The sequence below is a fragment of the Psittacula echo genome, assembly GCF_963264785.1.
Source record: "Psittacula echo genome assembly, chromosome: 5".
Classification (NCBI taxonomy): Eukaryota; Metazoa; Chordata; class Aves; order Psittaciformes; family Psittacidae; genus Psittacula; species Psittacula echo.
Genome location: NC_137739.1, coordinates 6295518 through 6319867, shown reverse-complemented (window position 1 = coordinate 6319867; position 24350 = coordinate 6295518). Strand labels below are relative to the sequence as shown.

The 24350-nt window shown below is 42.3% G+C and overlaps 2 protein-coding genes across 5 annotated transcripts in view; one reads left to right on the top strand and one right to left on the bottom strand.

The window, feature by feature from the left end:
- The window catches only part of PRKAR1B (protein kinase cAMP-dependent type I regulatory subunit beta), a 103250-nt gene extending 79826 nt beyond the window's left edge, over positions 1 to 23424 (bottom strand). For 3 of the 4 annotated variants that reach the window (XM_080617848.1, XM_080617850.1, XM_080617851.1), the window contains exons 1-4: positions 23301 to 23424; positions 20391 to 20594; positions 6419 to 6589; positions 2452 to 2543 (exon numbers count right to left, since the gene is read on the bottom strand). In XM_080617848.1, the coding sequence (XP_080473974.1) occupies positions 2452 to 2543; positions 6419 to 6589; positions 20391 to 20567 (440 nt within the window). In that variant the 5' untranslated portion in view covers positions 20568 to 20594; positions 23301 to 23424. Of the gene's footprint in view, positions 1 to 2451; positions 2544 to 6418; positions 6590 to 20390; positions 20595 to 21418; positions 21526 to 23300 lie in introns of those variants that run through there. The other variant, XM_080617849.1, reaches the window with a different exon arrangement.
- A 91-nt stretch (positions 23425 to 23515) lies between these two features.
- DNAAF5 (dynein axonemal assembly factor 5) overlaps positions 23516 to 24350 on the top strand; it is a gene marked incomplete at its 5' end in the record, with an annotated part of 29702 nt that continues 28867 nt past the window's right edge. The window contains one exon of the mRNA XM_080619101.1: positions 23516 to 24047. Coding sequence (XP_080475227.1) covers positions 23516 to 24047 — 532 coding nt within the window. The remainder of the gene's footprint in view (positions 24048 to 24350) is intronic.

Sequence of the window (24350 nt, the reverse complement as noted above, 5' to 3'; positions counted from 1 at the left end):
ATGTAAAGACAGAACAATTTATTCATTCATTGCAATCCTGTCTGCAAAGCACCATGCACGTATCCTTCTGTGAGTTTCCTTTTTTGCCGCCAGTGTCAGCAATAGCTTGCTGTGCTCACCATGAGGCTTGAATGAGGCACCTAGACATATCCCTGAGCAAGGGAAATTGTATATAGCTGAATACGCTACAGTGCACAACCTAGAAACCAAGAAGCTTCTAAATCTTTTGACAGCAGAGGCAGTATACACCTGGTCAAGCCATAGTTTGAGGACTGCAAAAGCAGACAGTCTTCAACCCAAATGCAGCATACACATGGGAATCTGTGCACATCATTCCTAACACATATCCATAACAGTACTGTCTGGCTGACAGAGGTAAATAGGACACAGGGAATGGATAGGAAAGACCATGACCATGATGTACAATCAGCACAGTGCAAGAAAAAGCACTTTTCCTTCAGTTTTTCTCTCTCACCCTACTTTGATAACGTATTACTGAAATGTCCCTCTTCCAGCCCTAAAACCTGTCCCTTCGGCGCCTATCACATCAGCATACCCACAGGATAATTAGGGTTTATAGCAGTTCTGTACAAGAATTCTCTGCTGTGGGTGAAAAAGCAAGAAGAAACATGCAAAGTTAATCCTCTTCTAATTACTCCAGAAATGTGCATGCTAATGTGGTATCATAATAATTAGGACTGCAAAGTAATTAAACTGTGTCAATGCCTGTAAGAGGGAGCAAAATTTGCACACTTGGAACGTGCTTTGACTGAAAGTATTTGAGTAACCCCTCTGAAGGACTGTACTGCTGATGTTCTGCCAGTATTAAAAACATGAGTGTAGACAGTCTTTGTCCATTCTAACCACCAAAGCACAGAAAAGTAGGACTGGCAAGGACCTCATGACATTACTTCGTCTAACTGCTGCAAGGCAGAACTGACACTACTTATATCATTCCTGGCAAACTCTATAATCTGCTCTTAATGGCCTCAAGTGGTGAAGAGTCCACAACCTACCCAAGCAGTCAGAGACCTCTTCTTAGTATCTGAGTTGACTCTCCGACTGCACTTTAAATCTCTTACGCTTTCCCTTTGGCACACACAGCAGTTTATTTTGCATATACCATTATTCATACACAATTAAAAGCTATTACTGCGTCCCTCTGTCCCTGACTTTTCTTCCGCAGGCCAACCAATCCCATTCTTTCCTCAGAAGTGATGTTATCTAGATCTGTGATTGTTTCCACAGTCCTTCCCTGAACTTTCTCCAACTGTTTATCCTTGAAGTGCAGTGCCCAATCTGGACGCTGTGTTCCAGTTGAAACCTTTCCAATACTGAGATGTCTTGCATGTTCTCCCATTTAGTTACCCCAGTAAAACGTTAGTATTTTCAAAACAGCTTGACATTGGTGACTAATGTTCAGATCATGATTCACAATGAGCTCCACAAAGTTTTTCAACGAACTACTAGAACTGCAAAACAAGTCTTAATAGTTATAAAGGTGTTCTGCCTGCCTAAGTATACTTCTCTGCACTTGGCTCAGTGACAATCCATGCTGCTTTTAGTAGAACACTTCTTCAACCTGTCAGCATAATTCTGAATTCTAGCCTTTCTCCCAATGTTTTAGCAGTCCTTCCCATCTTCATGTCACCTAAAAATTCAACACTCACACTCTATCCCACCACTGAGGTCATTAATGACAACAATGATGAAAACCAGACTAACCCTTCCCACACTTCAATATATCTTTTCATTAGAATGACAAAACATTGTTAACTGCTATTTGGTATGGAAATCCAAGCAGTTCTGTATAGATTCCATCGTGGTTTCAATGAAGACATGTTTCCCTTGATTGTTTATGAAACTCTCATACATTATGTTGAGAACATCACTAAAAGTCAAGCTGTTTGGCCTCTGTTGTGCCTTCCCTAGCTACAAGCCTTGATACTCAACTGTAGAAAGACATTTTCAAGTTTTTAAGTCACGTTGGTTGTTACTGAACTCTGTGGTCTCCTTCAGGTGCTTACACATAATTTGTTTGTTCCAGTTTTTCAAAGAACAAAATTTTCCTGTAATTCTCTTCTATCTCTTTATCTCATCCTTTTTCTTTCCCACTCCTCCAGCACATGACCTGTCTTCCCTGAGTTCTCAGAAGTAACCCCAAAGGCTTCTAAGATGACTTTAGCCAATTCCTTAAGTAACCTAGAATTAAGTTCATTGGGCACAACTGATTTGAAAACAGTAAATATGTCTGAATATATTCTAACCTGTTCTTGCCTTTCTTTAGCTTGTGATTTTACCCTCTGTCATAATACCATAAGCGTGAGTGTGCATCTAGTATGACTCAAATACATCAGTGAGAGCAGTTCCAATCCCTGAGTTAAAATGCAATATAATTTCTTGTCCTTATATCAAGCTGTAGATTCCTTTAAATCATAAACCTCATCATACCTTCGTTCATTGTCATCAAGATGAGCAAAGAGCACGTTCTTGGAAATGGCCTTTGCCAGAGCAGTCATAGTTTTATAGTCCTTTGGAATAACCTGTAGAGAAAGGAATAAAGGGTAATTACGTACCTGGTTATATTTCTTTATAGATCTTGAAATCTATAGAAAATTCCACTATTCAAGATAATGGATGCAACCGGATTTCAAACACTGAGACAGGCTTAGGCTATAATATAGAGCCACTAAGAAAGTAATAAATTACAGTTTTGACAATGTGAGGATAAGAATTTATGTTCTCAATATGAGAGCCAAAACAGAAATGTAAGATCCGGGATGAGAGGGTAGAAGGATATCCATAAAATACTATAATTAGCAGGTACTGACAGCTGTGTAGTCTCCTTTCAAATCTTTTGGACTCAGGAAAACATATTTCATATTCTTCTTTCCCCACAAACAATATCAGAAGCAACCTACTTTAAAAACTAGGGAATGAGCAACATTTCTTTAGATGAAAGGTAAAAATGTGTGGATTACATCATACTTTTCAGTACTGGTTGTTGTATAAGGAACCACGCTCCTGCTAGGCCCATCTGGGTCAAAATCCTGTGCCTGTGCTTCATGGCATATGGGAAGTACTTGCATTTGAGAATGAAAAGACATTTTTATATGTTAATTAGAGAGATGGCAAAAGTCCTGTTGAATTTGCTCAAAATATATGCTGAAATCCAGGAGTGTGTTTTCATATTGGATGAAGCATTTTATAAGACTTTTGCAAGTTAGGCTTTCCATTTTGGTACACATCTCGGTAAGACATTAGTAAAGACACTGGATCTCTGTATTTGCCAAGCATCTCCTTCTGCCAGTCACAAGCTTTGTAATTATGAGAGACACAAGAAATCTGTAAAAAGGTTATGACTTGTAGAAGATGTCCTTTGAATTTAGTGATTTTTCTTAATAGTTTCATTATAACTGGACAACATCAAGCCTAGCAAAAGTTTTTAGTGTTAAATAAACCTTACTTCAATCTGAAAATCAACATCTGTTTGCCTGTTTCAACTACTGTACAAAAAAGGTCTGAGAATGGGCATTCCTCTTTCATATCTTCTTATGACAGAAATACTTATCTGTCTAATTTAAGTTACTATGTACACTGATGTGTAAGCTGTTTCCTTTCCTCATCCTGGAAAAACAAGATACTACCTATCCAATGAGAAGGATGTCTCAAATGGGAAAACTGATCCAGCACCAGTTCTTAAAAAAAATTGATCTAGATTTATTTAAAAGGAAAATATTGCACTGCAAAGATCTAAAGTTAAACTCTGGATTCAGACATCCCTTATATTAACTGTGGTAGTCATTAGACTACTTAAGTCTATAGAAACAGATATGTATAAACATGTAAACATATTTGTATTAGAGTGAAATGTAATCTAATTTACCTAAAAGCTTAAATTCCTCAATGTTAAATAAAATGAGCATTTGGCCAGTATCTTACTCTGGGTTTTCACCCTATCAAACAAACCCAGGATTGAATTGCAGTCTTGAACCCCTGTTCCATTAAGAATACCCTAGTGGGTCAGCTTACTGCTGATGAGTCAAAAGGGTAGATAATCAAATCACTAAGACATTCAGTCCCAACCCTTCTGGCTGATTATGGAATAGCATCGTCTAGCCTTTCTCAGACTAAATCTCAGCAATTAAAGCCACAAGGCAGAGACCAAAGTGGGTCTGTTGGGACAGGGACACAGAAAACAAAGGAGAGCTTCTTTAGGTATCCCATTAACCAGGCATCTGACCAAAATCAAAGCCAGGCAGAATCACTTGACCATTTCTTATATCCCTCTTTCAAGTAATCACTGAATGTTCTCTTCAAGCTGATAACCCTCTTGACAGCAAGACTCCAATTCTGATAGTAGTTAACTTTATGTTATGTCAGATGTGTTGACAAATATTGCTTTCTCTAGTTTCAGGAATGAAGCAATGAAATAATCCTCCACAGAGATCTTCCTCTGGGGCTCTCAGAATGGAGCCATGTGCTTGCTCAAATCACAAAGCTAAATCTCCTTTGATTTTCTCCCCAGTGACATAACTCATCGCACTGCCTTTAGCACTACTCATCCTATAGCTCACCCCTTCAAGGGATCCTTTAAATTGGCTTATGACCCAGATGTGTTTCTATCCAATACCTGAATTGAAGCCAGCGGTTTTTTCCTGGCTACTATCTAAAATTCCATCTGTTTGCAATAGTGTAGCACAACCCTTGCCTTGCTTTTTACACATTTAAATTAGTTTCATAATGTGTCCTTTCAGCGTCTCCCTTTATTTCTGTATTCCAGAAATCTCTGCCACAAACATCCATGGGATTCATTTGCTGATGGCAGAAGTCAAAGCACTGACAGAAACCTTTCCAGTGCTAGCTCTATATTCCTTGCAGCATTTGTAGCCTGACAAGAAATTATCCCTTAAATTATTATTATTTAAGTTCATTCAGTTCTTCGGAAATGAAAATCATAACAGTCCAGTCACAGAACACAGAGAATATGATCTGTATCCATTCTGCCAGTTCTTGTCTACCCATGCTACTGTCAGGACCTACTGGCATCATTGTTGAAAAAGGAAAAAAACAAAGTTTCTTTGTTTATAAAGAATTATAAATCTAAAGGAATTATAAACCATTATAAACCTAAAGGAATTACTCAGGGGTGTGGGAAGGAGTATTTCCTTTGATTTTCAGAAGAGTCAGATGGAACCTATATTAAGCAGAGACAGATGTGATCTCTTCATGAAAGTTTTTAAGGGGAGTACTGCAAACTGCACAGAAAGAAAAGTGTTTGAAAGTGGCTTTTAAAATATCACACAAGTATTTTAACGGTGCAGTGCATTACTAGCATGACCACAGTTCTGTTAAAATTCACTGTATACCTGCAAGTATTATTCAACTGCCACAAGAATATTCCTCCATACTTGTTTTTAGGATGAAAGGCTCTCCTAATTCTTTGTTTCTTGGGACAGAAATCCTCAGAGCAGCCAGTGAACTTGTATCATAAATAGGTGACAAAAGCACAGCTGATGGCAGAGGCAAAAAGTATTCTGCCAAAAACCAGTGACTGACAACATGTATTCCCATAAAAACAAAGCTCTCTGGTTTAAAGCTACTCCAGGTGTGCACAAAAGCAAATCAGCAGCATCTGTCAACCTTACGAAATGCATCTTTAGCCTAGCTCCCTAAACAAATATGACATACATTATTGCGATGTCTGTATTTTAATAACCTTTGAAAGCTTTGGCCAGTTTAAAAAAAATTTCCAGGGTTATTAAGAGACATCAAGGATATAAAATAGCTAGATAGTTTTGTGGGAAAAAAAAAGGGAAGTTAAACCAGAGAAGCCCAAATCTGTGTTTCTACTGAAGAAATTACCTAATTTGGGATTCGTATTTCTTCACACAGTCACATAAAATCCCCCAAGTATAGTCAACAGAATTCCAAAACCCATGGGTTAGGTGCTACCCAATCAACATGTGAACCATGGTCTAGGGAATCTAAATGACCTAAATGACTGAGGTGAGAAGAAAACTTGAGCTAGAAGTGACCTTTTCAGAAGAAAGGCAGGAAATGCAGCAATAGAAAAGGCTCTTTTCCAAAACTGTGAGGTTCTGACAACACTCACAAGCTGTCAGAACCTGTGAATTTTGAGAAAATGGCTGAGGCTTACTGACCCTGTTAGAGGGCAAAACAGAGGAGCAGCACATCTCAAAAAGGAAAAAACAGAAAATACTGAAGCCACATTGATGGACAAAGTAATTAGTCAAGGAGACAACAAAAGAACTTGAGTGTGAAGAAGATTGTCCAGCCATGCATATGCCAGCATGAGGATACCATCCTGCAGGCTGACCCATGAGTCCAAACTATGAGCAAAATACGAGTCACTTGATTGTCCTGTACCTCTCAGAACCAGAGAGTAATACATTACCTTTCTGACGTAAGAAACAGCATCTTCCTCAGTGTACACTTCTGCACTGACTCCCCCTCTCCTGCGTCGGGCCTTTACCACTGGGTTTGGAGGAGGAGGGGATATCTCATCATCATGAGAATCAGACTGGGAACTGGATTTCTGACGAGCCAGTATTTGTTTGCATTCTTCCTGCAAGACATAAAGAGACAATGAAACATCTCTTACCCATGTAGCTAAGTTGCTGGATATACTCAATTCGCTCTTCTTTTATGACCACAGCAACCCCTTCACTCCTACATTTGGCTGGCTGTCAATTTACACACATGTACTGCTGAAACAAAATCAAAAATTTAATGTGAGCAGCTTGAGGGACTGACACTAACTACAATGTGTGTAGAGGTATCATCACTCCAATATCTGACCTGTTCAAGTCCTTCTTACACCTAATGGAAACCAATATATTACAAACTTCAGACATATCTTTGCAGCTCCTCCTGGCTGAGAAAGCAAAAGAAAAAGCCTCTTTTGCTTATTCTCCAACATCACAGCTGTTTTTTTCTATTTGGCTTGTATGTATCTTTCTTTCTTGTACAGAGAACATATCAGAAGCCACACATCAGTATATTAGATAGGTTTCTTCATCTTGCTCTTGCCTTGCAGGCTTAGTATCACCAGAAAGAACAAACATGCTCCCTACTCCAGAACTTCTGCCATATAGCAGATTTACAATCAATGGGACTACTTCCAAGCAAATAAGATCCAAGGTAGGCTCCAGAGGACTATAAAAAATGATGGCTGGCCTAGCACCAGCTGGCCAATAGGGAGGTTATTCTCCTAATTTCACGCTCATGAAACAGAGAATCAAATACAAAGGGGAATCCCTGAAGAGGTAACAGGAAGCAGTATAGAAAATATCCACGAAAGGATGTCAAAGTTGCAAGACTTCATCAATTCATGCACTGAATTGACTTCTGAAGAATTAAGACAAATAAGATCAGTCATAATATCTTCCTAGAGACCCACCTCCTATTCTTCAGTTTCCTTGGATTCAAGGGAAAGCACACAGGAGTAAAGTTCTCTTTGCATCATACACATATATCAGTCAAAGGAAAGGGGGCCTGTCTGCTTGTTCCTAACCCACCTCCTTACCCTCGGTAGCACTTCAGCCTGGCATCCTGTTTATAACACACCATACTGCCTTTCCTACTTTTTTAGTGCCTTCTTCTAGTGATTCCTTCTAGTTTTCACTGACCTTGCCTAAGGCAGGAAGAACTGGCAATGGGATGGACCACATGTGCTGTCCTCAGCTTGTCTGATACAGGAAACTGAAGGGCACGTGCAGGAGGGACATGAGCACTGTAAGGAGGCAAGCTGTCTTGTGCAGCAGTAGTCCAGTAATTTTATTTGCTGACATCTATTATGTTGCCTTAGGCATAACCCACACCCTTGTAGTCTCAGGGTTATGTTGATTAACATGTATGTAGTCAGCTATCATCCAATGACACCTTGAACAACTCTCACGCTGTAGTGATGAGGTCCCTCATGACTGTGTACCCCATAAAACCAACTTTCCTTGGACACAGATGCCAGAACCTGGCCTCTGTCTTACCCTGTTAATTTCCAGTAAGACTTTCCAATCAGAGCTAATACATGGAATCAGTGGAGGTGGGAGGATCTAGGAGCACCAGCACTAGACATGTGGCAGGTTACCAACATAGCTGGTTGGTCCCATTGACAGAGGAAATGAGTTATAGTTAACTCATTAGGTATGACACCAGAAAACTGGCACAAGTTCACCATTTTTAAGCTTTAAGAAAAACCTCCATTTTGCCATTGATGTTTACAATGTCTGACAAATCCAGTCATGCCACTTGTCTCTTCAGGTTTTACTCTAGTTTATTTCCTCACCATCACTGACATTGCCCCTCTCATTAACTTAAGGAGCCCTTGACACCAATCTTTGATGTATTACTGCTACTTGAAATAAATAACTGAATAGTATTTCCCAAGCTGCATAATTCAAAGTAACAAGTCACACATTCTTGTTCTGATTAAGGGACTACTGAAATACTTAAGAGACAAGCACAGAGATAAAATGTAGAAGGCTGGCTAAAGATCTGACTTTTGAAGGTCCTGACCTGCCTCAGAAAGTGCCAAATTCTTTCCGAGATCAGTATTTTTTTTGAATTGGGATTACAACACTGCTGCCCCTGCGCCATAACACAGTTGAACAAGGTGCTGTTACCAAAAAGCATTTAAAAAAAACCTGATTTCAGATGTACTAAATACTTACTGTAACTTCTTTATTTCCAATTCAAATTTCAAATAGCAGCACTGAGTACGTAGGAAATGACTCAGCCAGATTTCCCTATCGTGTAAGAACTTAAAGTCCTATTAAGCATTTTCATCAACTTCTTCCCTGCTTCTCTCTCGCTTCCTTAACTACAATGATGCACTTGTAAAAACACAAACATTTTAATTACAAATATATACGCTACATATTATCATTACTTAATATCTAGTCATCAAAACAAAGCCTATGGCTGAAGAATTTCAAATACTATTACTGGCTATTGCCATTTATGTATCTCTGATATTGTTAACATATAAATGTTATTGATAACAATAAATGATATTGTTAACAAATAAATGTTATCTCTGTTTATATTAAATGAACACAAGCAAATGCACCTTCTTCATAAGCTTAACTGAAAGGTAATTAAGATTTTTTTGTACAGTTATGAACTGTAAAGTGTGAAAGTATACTAAAAGTATACTGAAAGTATACTAAAAGGTAACTATAACAAGAAGGCTGTTAGGTAACTATTTAATGGTATGTAGCACTCACATAGCTCTTTTTATACATAGCATATTTACTCATAGAGTTTGCCCCATTTGAATATCAAATACACACTTCTTTTTCAGTACACCCTGTATAAAAGGCACTTTCAAGGAATTAATAAATAACATCTTCTCTGCCCCAGGACAGATTTATACACGAAAGAAAACTCAGTGAGATAAAATTAATATCACAAAGCATGCTCTTAAACCCAAATACTTTTTAAAGCCAAAAAGGTATTAAAGGATTAGAAAAGTGAGTTACTATATGATTCACTTTAAAAGGAAGTCTCTTCACTACAAACTCCTTTTATATAAACAGCAGACAGCTGACTGGCTGGCTTTTCCATATGCTGCTGTTTGTAGTCTAGATAGGATTTCCACTACTGAACTAAAGGGTGCCTTTTGAAAATAAAAGCATAGGCTCTGACCTAGGTTAAGCTTTCAAAAAGGCTCTTCCAAGTATCTGGGGTTAAAACTACACAAGTACAGCAAATATTTTAAAGGAGGAATGGGCTCTCTGACGAACAGTTCTTCAAACACTGATCTTCAGACACAGCTTGATGCAAAAGCCTGTGCAGAACTCCCTTTCAAGTAAACACCTCACCATCTTTTGTTGTCATGACAATAAGTGTTTTCACTCTCTATTCAGATGGTACAGATAATTCAGTCATGGTGCTCAATTATGTACACCTTAAAATAACAAAACACATGGAAGATGCAACTGCAGAACAGTGCAATTGCCTCTGAGCAAGCCCCAGTGATCATCTTGTTCCTCCTTTTACACTAGTATCTGCACTGGTTTGAGTGGAGATGCTCCTGACTTGTAGGACATGGAGGGTCTGATTCAGATATCCCAAAAATGGCCCAGTGCCATTTTGGGTGACCTTGCTCAGCTTTCAGCTGCCAGCTGAGGACATGAGTCTCAAGCTGTCCTGGGTCACATCTACCACCTTAGTGGGCATTGCACATAATTTAAGAAGTCTTAAATGGCAGCAGAGTACCACATGTGAGCCACTGACTGAAGCCTCCATTGTCCCTGCCACAGTCCAATATATTTATGTATCAACACACCCCAAATCTACAAATCAACATTGCTGAGTGACAGTAATACCCCATTTCCTATACAGATAATCTAAGTCTACTTCTATTTAAACTGTGTTGCAAGTGTCCAAAAACCTAGCTAAAGTATTAAACAAAGGTGATTTCAGAGGGAGACGGACAGTGAAACTGGAATAACATTACTGACGTCAATGATAATAAACTGGAAAGGAAAGAAAATATACCATTGTTGCCCCAAATTAGAAGTACCACCAATAAATACAACTGCAGTGACCCGTTTATGTTTAGAATGTCCACCTTCAGCTAAGACATTTGTTCTACAAGGTGCTGAGGTATAAAAGGCAGGAATTTAGCATGCTGTCCTCAGCGTATGGGGTCACTGCCTTTCCTGATTAATGCTTCCATGAGCTTCTAATGAGTTTAAACATTGCAAGTGAAGTGACCACAATGCCAAGGCAGTTTTTAGGTTTACCCTTCCTTTCAAACTGCTGCTGAAGAGCACACACGCTTCCTGACCCAGAAGCTTTTTTCTCTATCGGCCAGAGCATCTCCAAACAGAAATTCACTTCCAGTAGTTCCTCTCCTGGTCTCTCCTTTCAGGCTTTGTCACCACCCAGAAACTCAGAAGTTTCAGTTGAAGGAAGGACAGCACATAAGGAGGTTCCATGTCACTGTGCAGCTTTAGAACAACATCCCAAGGAGACTTTTAAAAGCAAGTCAGCCGTTTGGTATCACTGCTCACTATCTCTGCTCTGCCTCCTACAATTTATTCATTGCATTCAAAAGCAACAGCACAAAATGCACTCTAAAGGAAATATTTTTTCTTTTTTTCTCAAGCTCACTCATAAAGTTTTCTTACTGACAGAACTGGAATCTGCTTTCTGTTTATCCACAGAAAATGTGCAGGATAGTTTATGTGCATGTAACTAATCTCTCTTTGCACTGGAATTGACCCAGAGGAGGTGCTGTCAACACAGGAAGGTTTCTAACACCATCCCATCACTCCTAGAGGCTGACATGATGATTTATAGCAGCTAATAAAGGCCAAAAGCAGAACACTCTGCTCTGTTGGAAGCACAGAACTGATGCCATTACTGACAGTGGGAGAAATCTGGGAGGTCTCAATGTCCTTACCAGTCTTTGTCACAGTGGACAACTACACTATCTTTATGATCATTCAGCCTTGTAACCAGAGACTTTTCACACAATTCCAACTACTGTTCCATTGCCTTCCCAATGCTTATCTTCTAAAGCATCATTAAGAAATACCTGTAACATCCACCCATCCTACTAATTCACTCCATAGTTACCCACTGCTTTGATTACTAGTACCACAATCCTTGGTGGCCTCTCTGCCTTTCACGTCATTCCCAATTTCCAACCTAGGCAAAATTCTCCTGCCAAAAATCCACCTACTCTTCTGCTGCTCTGACTGCAATGCTCACCTTCTTGAGTCCCTTTACTGGCATCACTTTACCGCCTGCAACATGTCAACACTTCCCCTCCAGTGTCTTGTAGTATCTTAACCCATCACCACCTCTTCCCTACTTTCATAGAGAATAAGGTTATGTTACAAAACACAGACCATGTTTTTGATACTTAAAAGATGATATAATCAAAGAGAACCATAGCCAACACTTCTGATTTTTAAAATCCAGCCAAATAACAACATATGCATGCATACCTTGTATAAAAAAGATGCCCACAGAAAACATGTATTTGTTACTAGATAAATAGTTTAAACAAAAATGCTAAATATTATACTGTATTTTTCAGCAACATCCAGAACACCTAAGTCACTGTGAAGTTTTTAATCACTGGATATGTAATGCCAAAGCTATTTATTTATTTTTCATTCCAGCCTTGTAACATAGCAGACCCTTAATCCAAGAGAAACACCATTAATCTCAGTGAGACCTACATGTAAGTTGTAGAAATGGACCAGCAGAATACAGGAAGAGATAGCTGCTAACTGAGGTTACCAACAAAGAAGAAATCATAAATGCTGGTATGCCATTTTTCTCCTTAAAATACTTTTGCTGTGTAGGCCCACTTAACATTTGGAGGCATACTGATGCCCTCAGACCAAATGTGATGCTGAGAGCAAAGTTGGTTATTCAAAAGCTTGTGCTCCCTCAGTGATTTCAGAGTGGAAATTGTCTCTAAAACATTTCTACATTTCCTACTCCTCAACAAAATTCTACTAAAAAATTCTATAAATAATGTATTCTCTCTTCTAAGAAATTATCTGATACTAATACAAATATGAAAATATGTGTGCTGGGCTACTCATCTTAAACATACACTCAGCCTTTCTCTCTCTCTTTCATCCTCTTCCCTTCCATATGCATTTCATTTTTGAAACCCAAAACAACTCTGGTGTGCCGAGTGCCTTCATTGGAACAGGGGTATTAGGGCTAGACAGCAATTTGAACTGCATGCTCAGCAGGAATCCATGTGTCCCTTAACCCTTCAGTGGGATGCTTACAGCTCAGGTAGTATTTTTGTTTTTCACAATTTGCCAGTTAATCAAAGATAAATAATCCTGGCCATGTTTTTATTTCAAGTTTCCCATAGCTCTCGGAGTTCCCTAGTGTCTTGCCCAGAGGTGATGGAGCTGGCGGGCTGAGCTCCTGGGAGTTACAGAACATCAAGAGCTTGAGCTTACAAAGCTGTACAGAGTATAGCTTCAACACATGCTGCCAAGCAGGCAACCCCAGAGGCACAGACCTCAGCACAGCACACTGGAAAGCAGTTAATTTCCCCCCCTTATAACATTTCAAAATCATAGAATTAAAGAATAGCTAAGGTTAGAAAGGACCTTAAGATCACCTAGTTCAAACCCCTGCCATGGGCAGGGACACCTCACCCTAGACCACGTCACCCAAGGCTCTGTCCAGCCTGGCCTTGAACACTGCCAGGGATGGAGCATTTACCACTTCTTTGGGCAACCTGTTCCAGTGCCTCACCACTCTCATAGTAAACAACTTTTTTCTTATATCTAACCTGAACTTTCCCTGTTTTAAGTTTAAACCCATTACCTCTTGTCCTATCACTACAGTCCCTGATGAAGAATCCCTCTCCAGCATCCAAATCTAAGGTCCTTTTCTTAACTGAAACAAAGTTAAATCACAAACAATCTTAAATCTGTTACAAAAACTGCAGTTCTACACCCAGTGTTACTGCTGTCCAGCCTGACAGTCTCAAGACCCATTCTATGTGTCTAATTAAAATGAATTCATGCAGAATTAAAAAGGTATCTCAAATAAAAAGTCATTTCTCATTAGGAGAATGTTAACAAGGAACTATTTGGAAACTAAAGAAAAAAAAGGCAAAACAAAAATTCATCCTCATATTGGAAATCTGGTTTGATTTGTACCATTTTTTACACAGACTTTCTCCTTGCTGTCATTCCTATTTGGTATGCCCCTCAGTTTAAAATAATTACTGTGGGAAGACAGAAAAGGCCCAACTACCTCTGCTTCTTGAGTCACCTCCTACAACTGAAAGAGAATAAAAAGAAGTAATTTTGAAGATCATCTGGTGCCTTCCAGAAAAGCTACTGACTTGCCTTGGCTCAGCAATCATTTGTAATGGAAAAGGTCACTAGCTGTCAGAGCACCTTGCCTGAGCTCTGTAAAACTCAAAGAACAAGGAGGAACTTTGAGTACAGCCTCAAAACACCCACATCCCTGCACATGGAGTTCTACTTTGTCCAAGATAAATTGCTACGTAGTCTGCCCAGCCTCTCAAAAGATTAGTGAAGGATTTGCTGAGCTGCAGACAAGCAGGAGGTAGCTACTCAACAAATTCTGCAACCACAGACTCCAACACAGACAGGATTTAAACCCAGGCAAATTATTTTTCAAAAATTGATTGGTAAAATAAGGTTTGATGGATTCCACATCTGTTTGGGAGCCTACAAAAGGCTGCAGTCTGTTGAAGGCAAATATGTCTATGTACCCGTTCCTAGCAGTAAAGGCCCATTACTATCAAGAGCTTTCCCAAGTCTTCTGTGATTCAGTGAAATCTCCCATCAGACAGTGCCTGACCCAGTGCCTTTTTTAACCTTACACCAACTTGCAAGGTATTTCATTCATGTGTTAAAGCTAATTACAAAGCTGTTTCTTTAAAGCCACCTAGATGCTTAAAGATTAACATGGATTAAGTATCCTGATGAATGTAAAACATGATAGCTTGAGATGTGAAACAAAGACATGTCCTGGGTTCAGCAGTAGCAGTCATTTTTCTCCTTCTTAGTAGCTGGTGCAGTGCTGTGGTTTTGACTTTCAGGCTGGGAACAGCGCTGATAACACCAATGGTTTCAGTTGGTGCTCAGTAATGTTTACTCTGACCAAGGACTTTCTGAGTCTTATGCTCTGTCAGGGAGGAGGGGAAGCCGGGAGGAAGCAGAGACAGGACACCTGATCCAAACTAACCAAAGAGGTATTCCATACCACAGCACGTCATGCCCACTATATAAACTGAGGGCAGTTACCCGGAAGGGTTAGATCACTGCTCGGGTCAGGCTGGGTATCGGTCAGGGGGTGGTGAGCGGCTGTGTTGTCTTCCCTTGTTATTTCCCTTATCATTATTATTATTGGTGGCAGCAGCGGTGGTTTTGTGTTATACCTTAGTTACTGGAGTGTTCTTATCTCAATCCATGGGAGTTACATTCTTTTGATTCTCCTCCCCATCCCTTTGGGAGTGGGGGGAGGAAAGGGAGGGAGTGAGTGAGGGCTGCGTGGCTGAATTGACAGGCTGGGCTTAAACCACGACAGACAACATCCAAGGAGACTGCCCTTCTCATTTCATCGCTGAACTCCATTTCATTAGTTTCTGAATTTGAGATTGGGAAAGCTACTCACACTTCTAGACAAACAAAGCAAACAGGGAGTTCAGTGGTGCCCTAATGTGCTATGCACAGGCTTGTAAGAGCACAGCTTCACCTATAACCAATCTTATTTCTTAGGAAAAAACTTTCTTCTTCTTTCTTATTTCCTTCATCCTCCACCCTTTTTTAAACCTCCCGCATTTGTGAAAGTTCACCTGAGGGGTCTTAAAAATTCACCTAGTTTTTCCTTTTACCTATTCCCAATAAAACTGCCACCTCTTATAACACTGCTTGTGGCTGACTACAGCAATCACAGAGGTCTCACCTGAGCTGATTTTCAATCAGCTCTCCCTGGTTCTGATACCAGAGGAGGGGTAGGAGCAGAGGCCGCCCAAGCCTACCCAGAACCGCAGTCACACAACACAGGCACCCAGCATTCCCACCGCTGTGTTGCTGTCAGCATCTCAAGTAGCTCAGGTATGTTCCCACATACTTTAGCAACATTTCTGACCATCAGGCAGATACTGCCCAACTGCTTTACAAGCTTTGAGAGATACAGAAGTATCTTATTCATCTTTATCAAACTGCTTAGTTAATGCATTTTTTATAGTTCTTCCACTGTAGGATTTCCCTTCCAATCCATAACCTTTCCCCAGCTTATCTTAAAGGAATGAGTTTTACTATGCATAATCACCTTTGCTTGTAAGAATGAATTTCATTGTTTTGGAAAGGTTCTGGTGGAAATTACTGATTGAACATTTTCTTGTTGTGACAAAATGTAAATCCTGGGAGAGACGACTGCTGCAGAAGAAAATCCTGATGCTCAAATTTTGATGCTCAAAAACCTTTGTTTCTGAAACTCTTTATGCTAAATAAATAAACTGTATTTTACTAACAGTAAATGAATTTGTAGTTTAGTAGACAGTTGCTTCTCAGTCCTAGTTTACAGCAAACCTGGCACACAAATGCCTGATCAGGTCTATGCGCAATACTGTCTAATATCACCAGATGGAGCTACACAAATAATCCTATCTTGCTTTAGCTAATTACAGACAGTAGAATTCAGGTTTTTTATAAACTTGTATTTCTGGATGGCACCTTAAGACATGCAGCAGCAGCCTAGGTCCATAAGGCCACTCCCAATCCACAGGAATCCAAGACAGTAAGTTCAGTATGTGCAATACAGTATTTCTTGTATGTGCACAGGGCAATGAAGGGACCAGGAGCCCAGAATGAAGGCGCCCAGGAGGCATCAGCAAAAACCACCTGGCCCAGCCAGCAAAGCCACAGCTCTCAAATACACTGCATGCAAAATTACTTCAGCAAAGTACTTTGTACTGCCTAAACATATCCTGCAGGTTCCTGCTGATCCTCCTTCTTTTGTGTCATTTTCTTCATTAGTTCCACCCTTTGTTAGTACCTTTTTTCTGCTGAAAACAGTCTAACTTAGCCTGGCAAGACAACTCCACCTCTGATCATATAATCACCACACTAAACAGCCTGACACTAATGAAACTTTTGCAGTCTCAGTATAGCTGAAAACACAAGGCTTTGCCTGTAATTTCTTAGTAATTAACTTCTTTACATAAGGTAAGAACTAGAGATAAAAGATGGGTTCCATTTTTTCCTGCTACATCTTTCTTAGCCCTCATGTAAACAGAACATAATTACAGCTGTTAAAATAATGCCACAGTTTCTTAGCTAACATCTATTCCCAAACTCTAAAAAAACCAATTAATACCCCTAAGGGAAAGGTTTTTCTCACTCCATCCACCAACAAGAAGCTCTGTAAGGTCACAGGGAATATAAAACAAATTATTCGAAAGAAAACATAATGTAATTCTGGAAATCTAAGGTATCTAAACTGTTTTCTACTCTTTTTCTGTGCTCAGTGGAATGTTAAAGATTTTAACAAATTATCTGTTAATGTGATCAGAGTAGATTTTGAAGTTTGTAAGTCACAGCATGTGAAAACTGACTTGCAAACTTCAGAATATAGAAACTTAGGCTGATTCCCAGCAGTTACTGGCATGTTAAGACAAGCAGGTCCTACCAGTATTAAGTGAACAGAAAAACATCAATGTCCTCCAACTGTTTTCAGAGGGATGTTTTTTAATATTGTACTTGATACAAATAAGCTGAAAACTTAAAAAGGCATCAGGCATTTCATTCTAACCATGGCACTTCTCCATCTGAAAACGATGACTGTGGAATCAAACATCAAATCTCAACCTCTTGCACTTTATTCCTAAGTGTTTATTCATGTTCTCACTTTACAGCTCTCTCAGGCCATGTCTATACTGTGAAATAAATGGCCCAGCCTTGGACCTGAATACTAGCCCAGGACAGTCCACATCCCTCAACTCTTAGCTCATTCCCTGGCTCTGTTCTGAGCCGCTCGTACTCACTCCTGCCAAAACAAACCTGCTCCTAGATGTGTTAGACCCAAGAATAATGTTTGGGGCCAGTTAGTGTTATGGGGTCAGGGGTTAGGCCCTTTTTCATTCAGCAGTACAGATGCAGGCTGAAGGCAGTGGACCTGACGCTGATGTCATCAGAAGTAAGGTGAAGAGCATTTATGATCTGATCTTGCATATGATAATAAATCTTGCTTTTCTAAGTTGATTTTATGGGATGTAGTTAAGAATTAGCACAATGAAATAAACTTTTTTTTCTGTATTCACCTCTGAGATAGCTCCAACATACTGATGTGGATCGAGCTCTACACATTTTCCATAAGCTCCTTTTTTAACTACTCAAAAAATGTCCCACATTTCATCTCCAAACTGCCCACATGATTTTTTGACAGATAAACTGTTATTCTACTGCTCTCTTCAGTGAAGCATGTTGTCTATTTTAATGAGTTTGGAAAACAACCCCAAAATATCACACTTTGGTGGAAAAATACGTGACTTTGTTAGAAAATCGTGCTAAACCTAAAGATTTCACACCTCTCGCTGTACAGGAACAAAGTTAGAGGAGCTAATAGTGAATGTGCCGTTATCAGTGTACTGCTCTAATGGGCAATTGCCAAATTCACAAGTCCATTAAGATTCTTAAAAGTACCTATATATAACAAGTTTCTTCTAAAAACAAGATAAAACTCATGGAAATTATTTCTCTATCTTTACAAACCTTCAACTATTATTCTGTAACCAATCAAGTCAAAATACTACCCTAGAGCAGAATATCCTCCACAGCGCAGTTCATCTCAAGAAAGTCATCAGAGATGGTTCAGCAACAAAGTCAAACCACTGCAGGAATGAGAATTACAATGCTGGAAACCTCCAGAAGCATCCTAAGGCCTTTAGGCCTAGCAAGCTTAGCTCCCAGGCTGCTCTGGAGACTCGGTGTCAAGATTATTTCCTTCCAAACTAAGCACAATATTCACTGATCTTAATGCCTTGAGACTGGTTGTTTCTAAATTATCTTTTGTTTTGAGACAAGTGATACTCATCAGCTTCTGCATTTGCATTCTGATTGATATTCTGCTACAAGATTCTGGAATCTGCTATTCTTTGGGAAATAATAGGAAGTTACATAAAAGAATGGGCTCAAACTTAAAACAGGGGAAGTTTAGGTTAGATATAAGGAAGAAGTTATTTACTGTTACGGTGCTGAGGCACTGGAATGGCTTGCCCAAGGAAGCTGTGAATGCTCCATCCCTGGCAGTGTTCAAGGCCAGGCTGGATGGAGTCTTTGGTGACATGGTTTAGTGTGCGGTTTCCCTGCTCATGGCAGGGGGGTTGGAAGCAGATGATCTTAAGGTACTTTCCAACCCAAACCATTCTATGATTCTACGAGTATCTAACTTCTCAACGGTAGAAACTGCCTTTGTATCTCAATTCTGTGTACTGCGTTTAAATCAATAAAGCGAAACTCCCTCAGTACAACAACTGAAGTAATCCCACCAGCTATGGAGAATATCCTAAAATACTATGGCATATTTTAACATTTTTTGCAAAACTTGTGTTTGTCATTCTTGCCAGGAGGTCCAGAATCGCACACACAAAGATGGATAACAACTTGTAACACGATAATGGAAATTCAACAGACTTCACTCTGTTGAAATGGGTTGTGGCTCTCAGAAGTTTAGAACATGCAAAACTATGAGGTTTTGGGGGGGGGGTGTTAATAAGAAACATTACAGTTAAAAAACATCTTGTACATCCTACCCCTCCCTGACATTGCAGGCATTCTTACTGGGCTTCCACCAAAAGGCAATGTTTGCATTTTTTTAAAGCTACACAAATTTGGCATATACTCACCTATAAAAAAAGAAACCACCTGAAAAGTGGACAGTGACATGTATAAAATGTATTTATCACTTGTAATGTATCAGATCTATGTACTATTCACTAGTTATTATTGTTCTTGCTCTGTCCTTGCAAAATTCTGCCTCTGGAAGGAAAAAAATTGCATAAGATTTGCATCTTAAGCCTACAAACCTGAAACATTTCATCCAAAAAAAGCAAATAATCATCTTCATAAACTAAGTATATTAATAAAGTCTCTGGCAGACTGAGAACTTACATAACCAACAACTTGCAGCCCTGTGCTTCCATTTATTTCTGGAGGAATCACATCCCCAGAAAAGTTGTGCTCACACAACGCGCACCTCCTGCAAAAGACACCAGTAGACTTGTCCAGTAGGATTTGTCTGGGAATGTTTTAAAACATTTCCCCTTCTATGCTGCTTTTGAAGACATTCACAGTGTATTTAGTCTCTCTCTGAAAGCATCTCACGTTGGAGGATCCTGGAATAAGCAATGCAGACGGGTAAGAGCAGCAAAACAAAACAGCAAACTGCTCCATGGTTTTTAGAACTTGCTGGTTCCCTGATATAGTTCAGTTTTAGGAGAAGGGGAAACCACATCACCTGACACTGGAATAAACAGGGAACAGCAACTTTTGCTTTTGCAGGCAGGTTCTTCCCATAGATTAAAGTTCAGGACTCCATGTAGAATAACACAAAGTATGCTGATAACTCTTCGGGTCATTTTTAACGAGTGTAGTTTGATGAAAAATTATAACCTTGGTGTTATGCACAAAAAATTCTAGATTATAGCAAATATTATAGCAAACATCAGGAAATAAAGAAAGGGTAAGGGTTTTTTCTTCTAAGAGTCTGTTTTTAACAGCAGCTTGATAATTTAAAATTTTAAAGTAAAAAATGTACCAAAATGTTTGAAACTTTTTAAATAAACTTTTTCAGTTTAAAAATGAAAAATCACAAATCACCTGAAAATCACTGACCTTTTCTAATTTTTCAAAGTGTTCTCTGAGGAACTTCATGGGCCGGTCTGGCTTTGCTATGCAAAGGTTTACAATACACTCTTTTAAAATCTGTTGGATGTTATGCTTCTGAACATAGAGTTCACATCCCTTCAGGCTCTCATCTTCTTCAACACTGCACGAAGAAGCAGCAGCCATCTTCAGGCTTGTAAACAGAAAACAGACCTAGGTAAGAAAATGGTGCAAGAAAGAGATAAGAGACAGTTCCCAAATCCTTTGTTCAGGGAGATCTGAGGGAGCAAATACATTTTCATATTGCCTGTTGCCTATTCAAGAGCTATCAGCTCTGAAGGTTTTAATGTTCTGGAGTTGCATGTGGAAATGCTGAAATGTGTCATCTTTGTACAATCAACACACCAGTAAGTACAAAAAGAGGCTTTTAACTCCCAGATGGTGGCCAACCTTTGGGAAAAAACGGTGCAATTAATCACACAAGGCCATGAGTTTCAAAGACAGCTATTAAATGACAGTGTAAAGCCTAGGTTTTCTATTCCCTTGGGGACTCCCTCCCCATCACCAGTTTTCTGGTAAATTTTAATTTCTCCCCCATTCACAGCAAGCGACCGTTACAGGTCCCGGGAGAGACTGGAAGGAAGCGGCAGAGCCGTTCAAGGGGAGGTTCGGCAACTGGGGAAGAAAACAACCCCAAACCCCTCTTTTATTGCCCTCAGCGAGCATACGCCCGCTCCTTTACAAACCACAATCCGCGACAGCAGCTTTTCCACCGGCCTTCCCTGCCCGGAACGCTGGAGCTCCGGGGCTGAACGGGACGGCGTGGAGCGCACACGGCGGGCAGCGGGGCAGGCCCCGGGGGGCGGGAGAGCGCCAAGGAGGCGGCCCCGGCCCCGGCCGGGCGGCCCCCAGCAGCGCATCCCCCGAGCCCCATCTGGGGGATCGGCCCGTCCCTGCCTCCCCTGCACCAGGCTCCGCTCCCGGCCGCTGCCGGGGGAGCGCCGAGGGCGGCGCGGGACGGAAGGGCCGGTAAATACCTGATGGCTGGAGATGGCTGAGCGGTGGCGGCACCTCAATCCTTCCCCGGCAGTGGAGGCGGAGAAAAGGCCTCCCCTGACGGTATCCGCACTGCAGCCGCCGTCGCCTCTCCTCGCTGCCCGCCCGGGGACCCGCACCCCGCTGCTCCCGCACAAAAGCTCCGACCCTGCTGCCGCTCGCCCGCCCGCCCGCAGGAAGTCCCGCCGCCGCCGTCACTCACCGGCGGGCGCGGCCTTCCCGCCGCCTCCGCGGGAGAGGCGGCCCGAACGGGCCCGCACCTCAGCGGCTGCCCTGCCCGCCGCACTGGGGGCGGGCTGGCCTCGAAGGACAGGCCTGGTCGCCGGGTACGGGCTGACACAAACGACCACGGCGTGGCCACGAAGGATAGGCATGGCCATGAAAGAGACACCTCGCCACAAAGGATGGGCAGGACAGGAAAGGTGGCCTGGCCATGAAGGATGGGAATGGCCATGAAGGACAGGCTGGCCATGAAATGTGGCCTGGCCACAAAAGATGAGCTGGCCACGAAAGGTGGCCTGACTATTAAGCACAGGCTGGACACGAAGGACAACAGCTTGGCCACAAAGGGTGGGCTGACCATGAAAGGTGGCCAAATCATGAAGGATGGGCTGTCCACAAAGGACAATAGCCCAGCTGTGAAATGCTGCCTTGCCAAGAATAACAGGTTGGCCATGAAGGATGGGCTGTCCACAGATGACAGCCTGACCACAAAAGGTGGCCAAATCATGAAGGATGGGCTGTCCACAAAGGACAATAGCCTAGCTGTGAAATGTTGCTTTGCCAAGAAGAACAGGTTAGCCATGAAGGATGGGCTGGCCACAGACGACAGCCTGACCTTGAAAGGTGGCCTGGCCATGAAGGATGGGCTGATGAGTCAAGGTAGGAGGGCACAGCCCCAGTGCTCTCCATGGCCCAGGGGCCGCCAGGCCTGTTGCACTCCGTAGCTCAGGAAGGACATCTCACCAAACTGGTCACTTGGGCATTTAGAGCAAATCATCACAGCCAGGAGCACATCCATCCAAGGTCCGTAAGGAGTGTGGTCACACACGGGGCTCAGCCAAGGGCCAGCACCTTTGCTGGGCCAGGTGCCCGTGTGTGCTGTCAGGAATGCTCCAATACACGTTAGTATTTCCTCTGCTCCTAGGGAGCTCACACTTGTGGCTCCCACAGAATAAAGGGTGAAAAAAGACTCGAAAGGTTCGCAGTCAAGTGAAGAGCGGCATAACAAGAGAATAGACTGCTATGAAGTCTTCAAGGCCAGGCTGGACAGCTTTGAGCACCTCAGACTAGTGGAAGGTTGTCCCTGCTTGTGGCAGTGGACTGGAACTAGATGGGCTTTACGGTCCTTTATAACCCAAACCATTCTGTGATTCTGATTTTAAAAGAATAATTTGAATTAGTTCTGTAGTTTATTGCACTTCAAACATGAGTACTCAAGAAAAGAACCCTGGCGACCTTTTTGGTTTGAGGTATGCTGATCACAGCCATCAGAACAGCACACAAAATGTCATGTTGTGTAAAGTGCACATAAGTACAGTATAAACACAATATATATATTAATACAAATGAACACTAAAAATTACATGAGGCTGTTACAGGAACTGGTAAAAATGGTAACACTGCTGCCACTGCAGTATTGATCCCTCCAGAGAAAAAAAAAAGAAGGGAGAAGTGATGCAAGTAGCATCTTACCTGTGGAAGTTTCCACAGGGTAACATCTCCCCGCGCCGGTCCCCTCAGCCTTTCCCCTCAGCCCTTTCATCATCTACGGGCACCCGGGGGTTTTCCCTCAGGTTTGCGTCTCCGTTCTCCCCGCGACATACGAATAACGGGTTCCTATGCTGCTGGACGCTACCATACCTGCTGAAACTACCGCCCTGCCTCCTCGGTGCTTTGCTGCGGGGCCTGGGACGTCCCCTCAGCGCGGCGGAGACGCAGCGAGAGCGGAGCCGTCCCGTTCTGTCAACCAATGCCCACCCCACCGCCGTCGGTGTGCAAAGCTGTAAAGCGCTCGGCCATCGTCGTAAAAGCCTCGCGCGTCCTTAGTAACGCCATTTCCGTAGCGACAGGCAAGCATGGCGGCGGTCGGGGCGGCCGAGGTGGCGCAGGCCGTGAGCCGGCAGCTGAGCTGCCTGCAGCAGCCCGACTGCGGCCGGGCGGCGCGGCTGCGGGCGCTGGAGGCCATCCGCGCCGAGGTGCTGGAGCGGCCGCTCTCGGACGCCGTGGTGCAGGAGGTTTTCGGGGCGCAGCTGTTACGGCAGCTGGCGCGCTGCGTGGCGGGGGACGCGGCGGAGCGGTGCCGGGAGCTCGCCCTCCAGCTGCTCTGCCACGGGGTCAGTCACGGCGACCCGCCCGGCGAGGCGCTGCCCGTCCTCTTGCCGTTGCTGGCCCAGCGCCTCTGCCCGCCGCAGGGCTTCGAGCCCAGCGAGGAGTTGCGCCTCGGCCTAGTTCAGCTCTTGAGCCTCCTGCTGCTGCGGTGCGGGGCCTCCATGGCCCCCTACCTCAGCGATGTTATCCGCATCCTCCAGACCACGCTCCTCGACAGCTATGCCGAGGTCAGGCGTGAAAGTTGCAGGAGCGCTGTGGCCTGCGCCCAGGCGATGCCAGGTGGGGTGTAGGGATGGACAAAGAGGGGAACAGAGGGCTAATGTGAGCCTCCAGTCTCCTGGGGTGACACGGGCTGAGGTGGGGACCGGTAGGAGGTTGTAGGGATGCAAGCTTGAGAGGGAGAGAGATGAGAAGTTGCACACATCCTCACAGCTGTACTCCTCAGGCCTTGGAGGATACGTTGGAGAAAGGCTGTACCAGGCATGGATGCTAAGCTGTTACAACACGTGGGTAATAGTGGGAGGAGGAGGTTAGGGGAGGGCACGTGGGCTAGCATTCAGCTCTAATATAGTATAAAGATAA